At 36.0% G+C, this 8,779-nt stretch overlaps 1 protein-coding gene across 1 annotated transcript; it reads right to left on the bottom strand.

The window, feature by feature from the left end:
• Positions 1 to 7,135: 7,135 nt before the first annotated feature.
• LOC131631620 (uncharacterized) lies at positions 7,136 to 8,107 on the bottom strand. The gene has a single exon (XM_058902404.1). The coding sequence runs from the start codon at positions 8,105 to 8,107 to the stop codon at positions 7,136 to 7,138; it is 972 nt and encodes a 323-aa protein (XP_058758387.1).
• Positions 8,108 to 8,779: the final 672 nt, after the last annotated feature.

The following is an 8,779-nucleotide window of genomic DNA, read 5'->3' as shown; positions in this document are numbered from 1 at the left end:
GATGAGGAACGTTTTGTATTGGTATGAATCGGGAGAGAGTAAGTGTGGTTTCGGTGTCGAAATGGTTGTGTCGAATTTTCGAGGACGAAAATATTCTAAGTGGGGGAGAGTTGTAACATCCCGATTTTTATTAATTATATTATTTGGTGTTTTTAATAATTATTTGCTTAATTTAGTCATTTATTATGTTTATTGAAATATTCGCGTATTGGGACGATTTAGTCGGTATTAGTTCAGGATAGCGGATCAATATTTAATCGAAAATTTTAATATTTTTAGTATTAGAAATATTAATGAGTTAATATTTAGTGTTTTGGGAAATTTCCGAGTAATTAAGATTAGACCGGAAATATGAGACATTGAGTTATTAAAGGATTTTATCTGTATTTATTATATTATTTTATTTTACTTGGTGTGTTAAATAATTATTTAATTGTTATGAGATATAATAATTAATTGAATTAATTAACTTTGTGTGTATTGATGTTTATTTAGTTTATAGAACTAAATAGAGATATTAAAAGATTATATTCAATTGGGCCTATTTATTAGAGTTAGAAGTAAATAGGGGGTGTTATTTTTTTTAAGCCCAATATGACATAAGATAGTAAGGGTTGAGGAGAGTAGACATAACATTATCATTTCATTTGCTGAATTTTAAAGAAGAGAATAGAAGGTGGAGAAGAGGAGCAAAAGGGGAACAAGTGAGAGCTAGGGTTTGAAGAATCAAAGAGGTAAGGGGGAGAATTCTTATTATTATGGGTTAGTATGATTGGGTCAATGGGTAACTATATGATTTAAGAATTTTGTTCTTCAATTTTTAGGTTTTGACATGTTTAGGTTGAAATCCCTACATCTCTATGGTTTTATGATAAATTGATATTTTGCTGATTTTATTGGTATTAAATTTGTGTGATTTAATACATATAATTTGATACTGATATTCTTATGGCTGTCTTTGTATATATACAGCTCCGATATTAGAGATAAATATGCATTACAGTACAAATTTATTTCATTATATATGGCTTAGTTGGCTTCCTTAATACATACCTGCTGTAGCTTTACTTAAGAATTAAATGAGGAATGGCAAAGTGGCTGATACTGTAGCAGCTATTATTTTGTTAGATTGGATAAAACAATTTGATAGTTATACTAAATAGATATATACTGTAGCGTCACTTCATTAACAATTTGGTATACAATTTCTATCTAGAGGTAATTGTGTTGTCCGTAACACTCATTGCATGAAAAATCAGTATATCATACAATAGAATAAAGCAAAATGAGTATTTTGGCAAATTTGCCAAGTGTCAACATATTAGACTACATACTATTTTTAATTATTACTATATTTAGTATTGTTTCTATTAATATCAATCCTTATCAATTTATTTTTTATTGTTATTTATTTTTAAAATATGTTAATGATGATATATTGTGACCACACAATTTTCTTTGCAATTCTTCTCGGGCCATGTGAAAAATTCAGATTCTGCAAATGACACTGAGAAATGGAAAGTCATTTGCATTTTTTATGTGAACTATTTATTTCTCTCTTGGCTGAGTTATTCATATTAATAATATTGGTCAATTATTTTAATTAATTTTATATAATTAAACTTTTTAAATTTGTGAATCTCTATAATGTATATTAATTATATAATTTTAGAGTGAAGTCCCATTTTAGTCCCTCACAAAAATTATAGAAGTCAGATTAGTCCCTGAGAAAAAAAAAGTCCCTATTAAATCCCTTACAAAATTTAACCGAGTCATATTAGTCCCTCAACTAACATTTTTTTGAAATCGGTTTTTTTCTTACTTTTGAACCGTGACTGGACTGCTAATAAAGACTCATTTTAGTCCCTCACAAAAAAGGAAGAGTCCAGATTAGTCCCTAAAAAAAAAGGTCTATATTTAATCCCTTAGAAAATTTAATCAAGCCATGTTAGTCGCTCTTTTATTATTTTTTTCAAATCGATTTTTTTAAAAATTGTGACTGGACTCCTATTTTACGATTGTTGAATTGAAATTATTTATGATGGGATTGTAGATAAATCATCGCGATACCACGGCGTTCTTTTCTTTGTTTGGTTTATTATCAGGCTTATGGGTGAGTGACTATGTTTTTGTTGTTATGTATTCTTGTGTATTAGGTGTTGTTATTGTTTTAGTTGTTAATGAACTTTTAGGAAGGTTTAGTTTTGTTACTAAGGTGATTTAGGATAATTTCTTACTTTTGTAAATAATACTTGTAGCGAAAAAAAATACACATAGTATGTTGGAAGAAAATTGGTTTATACCATATCACTTAGGTTTTGATGATAACAAAGTATTTAATGAACAATTAGGTACACTAACCTATGTTCAAGTATGCAGGATCAGTAGTCAAAGAATTTATCGGACTCTGACTCTGATAGGAACATATGAAGAGAAGTTTGAGACTCAGATTATGAAAGATCAGAATATGATGACTCAAATTTTGAATCATAAGATTTTAATGTCTCACAACTAGGGAACCCAACTTCTGGTGGAAACTTAGACTCAGAAGACCATGTGCAAAGGAACTCAACCTCTGACCCGTACTCAATTTTTGAAAGCAAGTCTATTTTGTCAAGTCCAGTCATAGTTTAAAAATACGAAAAAAATCATTTGAAAAAAATATTAAAAGAGTGACTAACATGGCTCAGTTAAATTTTGTAAGAGATTAAATAGAGACATTTTTTTTCTCAGGACTAATTTGGACTCTCCTTTTTTTGTGAGAGACTAAAATGGATCTTCACTAGTGGTTCAGTCACGGTTCAAAAATTAAAAAAAAAAACGGTTTGAAAAAAATATTAATATATAGAAGGACTAACATGGCTCGGTTAAATTTTGTAAGGGATTTAATATGGACTTTTATTTTCTCAGGGACTAATTTGACCTCTACAGTTTTTGTGGAGGACTAAAATGGAACTTCACTCATAATTTTATTATTATTTTGGACCATTTGGCTACCCAATGCTTTGTTTCACGTGTTGGACCATTAGTTAACGTAATTCAAATATTCATTAATTATAATTAGATACTTTGCATCTTATAATAGTGAAAATACATTATTTGAATTTTCTGTCATTACCAAGGCAGCTATCATTATTCTCACTTTAGGTATTCAAAACAATTACAAATAAAAGAGCAACATCTCACATTCATACGCTCACGGATTTGAAAGGGAGGGGTTGCATAAATGATATTAGTTCTGCAAGTAAGTTATCCATAAATCTGATCGAGTCTTCCTTTCAATCTTCAATTCCTCTTTCTATTAGAATTTTTTTTCTTTATTTCAGATTTGTCAATTCATCTCCTAACTTGATTATGGATTGTACTTCTTTATATAATTTATTTGAATTTTTATGGCGAAGCAGAAGGTTGTTGAAGACAAAACTTTGGTTCTCAAGAACAATAACGAAAAGCAGTTTAGAAATATGTTCAGAATCTTAAGTCTTTCGTGCAGCCCAAAATTGACCCCAAAGTCGATGCAGTATTATTTTTAATTATCGTTAATCGATTTTGTTTAATTTTAGAGTTTTTAGTAATTTTTTCAAATGAGTTTTATGTTATATATTGATTGTAACGAAAAAAAATGGATAAAGAGAAGGATAAAGAGAAGGGGCAAAATAATGTATTCAAAATTGCTGCCAGTCAGCCTAAAATTCCAACGGGTAGTCACTTCATTTCACTGTGTTATATTTTTTGTTCACAGTGTTAATGTATCTCAATTTTGTTAGGTGTTAGATCCCAAGTCTATATTGTGTGAGTTTTTTCTTCTATTATTTTAGTCTTATGTTGTATAATCAGAAGAAAGCTACATTAAGTATTTGAGTCAACTTAAAATAAATATAATCACTGACATTTTAGTTTGATTTGGTTTTGTATATTATAAATGATTCTAACCATATTTAAATATATATATATATATATATATATATATATATATATATATATATATAGGTAGGTAGGAATTTTTTTTTTTTGATGGGAAAATGCTTTCATTAAAGAGAAATAAAGCCAGGAGCCCCCACAGGAGGGTAAACTCCACACCAAGTTTTGGAACCAACTGAATAGGCTAACCTAGCCAAGTCATGTGCTTGGGAATTACAAGTTCTGCTGTGATACAATAAAGAAGAGAAATTGAAAACACCTAAGAGATCTCTAATGTCAACAACCAGAGGGTCCAAAGCCACATTTGTTTGTATAGCATTCACACAATCCACCACAGCCTTTGCATCTGACTTTAAAATAATCTTCTTTAAATGTAAGTCTTTAGCAATAGAAAGCCCCCACCGAATTGCCATGGCCTCACCCATTGTGGCCCCAACTGAGAGTTCCTCACGATGACAAGCAGAGATGGAGATTTTGTTGCTGCAGTCCTTGATAACGCAGCCCATAGTGACCAAGCCTTCCGGAGCAATGCTGGCATCCACATGTATGACATGAACATCCTTTCTCATCGTGTCAGACTCATTACTCTCTCCCCTCGCCACCCCTTTGGGCTTCAAGTTCAAACTGCAGTCTTCCACAATTGAAACAGCATCCTTAGCAACCTTTATTGGACAAGTACCTCTATCCTAGAACACTTTCAGATTTCTAGCCTTCCAGATATTATACAAGGCATTGCAGATAACCTGAGAGCTAAACATATCTCCACAAGCAAGAAAACTTTGTATCCAGTCCTTTACATCAATGACAGGAGGAATTCTATAGCTTAAAACTGAAGAGAAGAGAACAGTTTTTGCAAATTCGCATTCCATAAATAGATGCCTTACATTTTCCACAGCCATATTACACATAGGACAGGAGGGATCTAACCTGATGTTTTTTTTCAGAAGGTTTTGCTTTGTTGGCAAAATGTCCTTTGCCGTTCTCCAGAGGAAATTCCTCACACGAGGATGAACAGGTGCTTTCCAAATGAGCTGCCAGAGTTTCTTGCATAGGGGATATGATGTGCCTGGGGCTTTTGACTCTCTACTCTGTCTGCATAGATGGTGAGCAGACCTAACAGAGAATTCCCCTGATTTTTCATGGTGCCACAAAAGTTTATCCCCCAAGGAACCTCTAGACAGAGGGATGCTGAGAATCTGATTGGCTTCCTCAATGTCAAAGGCCTGCAGTATTAGATCTCTTTTCCACACTTTAAGGTCCTCATCAATGAGGTCTGCGACTTTGCAGTCTTCATCAAGAATCCTCCTTTGGGACTTAACCTTGAAATCTGAATTGCTGGGCATCCACCTATCTGTGAACACATTAACTTGTTTTCCATCTCCAATTCTCCATCTTGTTCCAGAGTTAACGAGTTCTTGAGCACTCAAGATGCTTCTCCAAGCATAGCTGGGGGAAAATCCTGAAGAGCTCTTATCCACTGATGTTCTAGGAAAGTATCTACCTTTTAGGACTCTGCTAACCAAGGCATCCTCACAATTTAAGATCCTCCAATATTGCTTTCCTAAAAGACTGCAATTAAAATCACTAATGCCTCTAAATCCCATGCCTCCATTAGTTTTAGTCTTTGACAATTTTTCCCAGCTCATCCAATGGACTTTCCTATCTCCTCCCTTAGCTCCCCACCAAAACTTGGCTAACATTGACTCAATTTCATGGAAAACATAGTCAGGCAGCTTATAGCAGCTCATCACATAAGTCGGAATTGCTTGTGCCACCGCTTTGATCAAAACTTCCTTCCCTGCCCTTGACAAAAATTGCTCCTTCCATCCCTTTATCTTCTTCCAAATTCGCTCAATGACAAGTGCAAAAACATCCTTTTTGGATCTTCCAAAAATCACAGGAAGGCCAAGATATCTTGAATGGCTTTCAACAGTCTTTACTCCCATCCTCGCGCGGATCATATTTTGTCTAATTCTTGCATGTTTCGACTGAAAGACACTTCAGACTTGTCGAGATTGACAACTTGTCCTGAGGAAAGTTCGTAGGATTTGAGAATGGCCATTATCCTATCAGCTTCTTCACATGAGGCCCTTGCAAACAGCAGACTATCGTCAGCAAAGAAAAGGTGTGAGATCTCCGGGGCTTGACGAGCAACTCTAATGCCATGGATTTTGTTCTCGTGCACCTCCTTTTTCAGCAAACCTGAAAGCACATCAGCACAAAGAATGAATAAGTAAGGTGAGAGGGGATCCCCTTGTCGAAGACCCCTCTGAGGATAAAAGGCTTTGCTAGGTTGACCATTAATAAGGATCTTGTATGAGACTGAAGAGATACATCTCTTGACCAGGTTAACCATAGAATCCGGAAAACCCATTGTCGATAGCACCTTCACCACAAAATCCCACTCCAGTCTGTCATACGCTTTTGACATATCGAGTTTTAAGGCCATCACTCCTCTCTTGCCATTCTTCTTCTTTTTAAGCCAATGGAAGCACTCCATAGCTACAAGAGCGTTGTCTGTGATCAGCCTTCCACTAACGAATCCACTTTGTTCAACATCTACAATATCCGGTAAGATTGGCTTGAGACGATTAGCTATGGTTTTGGTGACCAATTTCATGACAACATTGCATAGGCTAATAGGCCGGAAGTCCTTAGGGGTGACAGGGTTTTTGCATTTGGGGATGAGGGCTATATAAGTACAGTTGATATCAGCAGGATCCTTGTTGTTGTTCAGAATTTCCAGAACTAATTGAACCACCTCCCTCCCAACGATATGCCAATATTTCTGAAAGAACAATGCAGGCAAGCCATCAGGCCCAGGGGCTTTGATAGGACTCATTTGAAATAAAGCAGCTTTGACTTCATCATCAGTGAATCTGCCCTCACACCAGCGATAATGTTCCTCCTTGACCTTCCCACGCACAACATCACAAACAGACTCCATGTCACTAGGATTAGAAGAAGAGAAAAGCTCAGTAAAAAACTTAACTAACAATCTTTCCACGTTTTCCTCCCCTCTCCACCAAGAGCCACACTCATCCTTCAGCTTCATAATAGTATTAACTTTCCTTCTCTGTTGCGCCTTTTTGTGAAAAAATTTGGTATTTTTATCACCATGGTGTAACCAAACAGCTCTGCTCTTCTGCCTCCATATGATTTCCTCCGCTTGTAGAATTTTATTCCTTTGCTCTTCAAGGGCTCTATTGTAAGCTCAGGCTTCCTCACTACCGTCCCAATTACTATCATTGTTTAGGAGATCCTCAATTCTTCTCAACTCTTTCTTTAAACCACTTATTCTATATTCTTTGAAGTGATCCTCAATCCTTTGCAAACCAGCTATCTTGGACACTCCACTACCAGGCGCACTATTCCAAACCTCCCTCACTGAATCTTCGCACTTTTTGTCTTTTGACCAGGCCTCCTCAAATCTAAAGAGATGAACTCTCCTTCTGCCTTTTGAACCTAAATCAACTTCCAGTTCAATCTTTAACACAGCATGGTCCGAGCCAAATCTGGGAAGATGAGAAACTTTATGGGGGCTGAATCTGTTGAGGAAGCTTTGAGATGCAATGGCTCTGTCCAATCTGCATTGGATGTTGTTGTCGCCTTGCCTGCCATTTGTCCATGTGTAAGGATGACCCTGAAATCCTAAATCAGAAAGACCACAAATATCCATAGTTTGTCTACCCATAGACAGTTGAGCAGAAGATCTTGGATTTCCTCCAGCTTTCTCATGTTCATACAAAGTGTCGTTGAGGTCCCCAAAAATGATTACTCTGTCACCACTTCTAGTAATCAAATCCTGGATTAATTGCCACGTATGTTGTTTATTGGTCTCCTCCGGGTAACCATACACTCCATGGAAGAACCAGTCCTGATTATCTACCACATCCACAATAGCGCCTCCAATATGATTTGCAGAATAAGACATAATCTTTAGCTGAATGATATTTCTCCACAGAAGAATCAATCCACCAGCTCTACTCCTACCTTCTCCTCTACAATCAACACTAATACCAGAATCAAAACCACACCTATATTTGATACTCTGTGCTTCCTCCTGTTTCAACCGCGATTCCATAATGAAAAGCACGTCAGGGTTTTCTAAGCGGGTGAGCCTTAGCAAGGCTCGAACTGCTCGGGGACTCCCCAAACCCCGGCAGTTCCAGCTCAAAACTTTCATTGATCTAGGCGGTGTTGGGATTCCAACACCACCTCTGGTTTGCTTGAGACAGTTTCTAATTGTTCCTCATTGCCTTTTAATTTTTTCTCGACTGATCTATGTCCATCAACTGTTCCGTCAATGATCATAACATCAATCAGAGCCCTCTTCCCTGTTTCTGACTCTAACTTCTTGTTCGTAGAGTGCGTAACCTTCTTCCCCCCTTGCCTACGGGTCCACTTTTTCTTTTTTGAAGATCCTTCTTTTGAGCTATTGCCTGCCCCCTTGCCAACATTTGAAACACATATCAGCTCCAAATGTGAATTGACATGAGATAGTATGGATACTAACGTTAATTGGATTTTGTGAATCGTAATCGATTAATTGGCCTTTTATATGTGAATGATATGTATGTGTTGTGAATGTTGTGTACAATTGGTGGATAATTCATCGAGTTGAATTATTGTGATATGCGGAATGTTAAGATGGTAGAGATGATCTTAATTGCATATGTTTGTTAACATTGTACATACATTCATATCATGGTGTGCCTTGAAACAAAGGTGGTTTGCTTTGAAACAAAAGCGAGGCTTAGATTCTAGAGTGAATCGGAAGCGGTAAACTATATGTTTACATTTTGGTGGGCTTTGGTCTTGTCCGGATCGGAAGCGTGGCCTAGATTCTAGATATTGA

Source organism: Vicia villosa, unplaced genomic scaffold (assembly GCF_029867415.1).
Source record: "Vicia villosa cultivar HV-30 ecotype Madison, WI unplaced genomic scaffold, Vvil1.0 ctg.000852F_1_1, whole genome shotgun sequence".
Taxonomy (NCBI): Eukaryota; Viridiplantae; Streptophyta; class Magnoliopsida; order Fabales; family Fabaceae; genus Vicia; species Vicia villosa.
The sequence above is the reverse complement of the archived record's forward strand: the minus strand, read 5'-3'. Positions and strand labels throughout refer to the sequence as shown.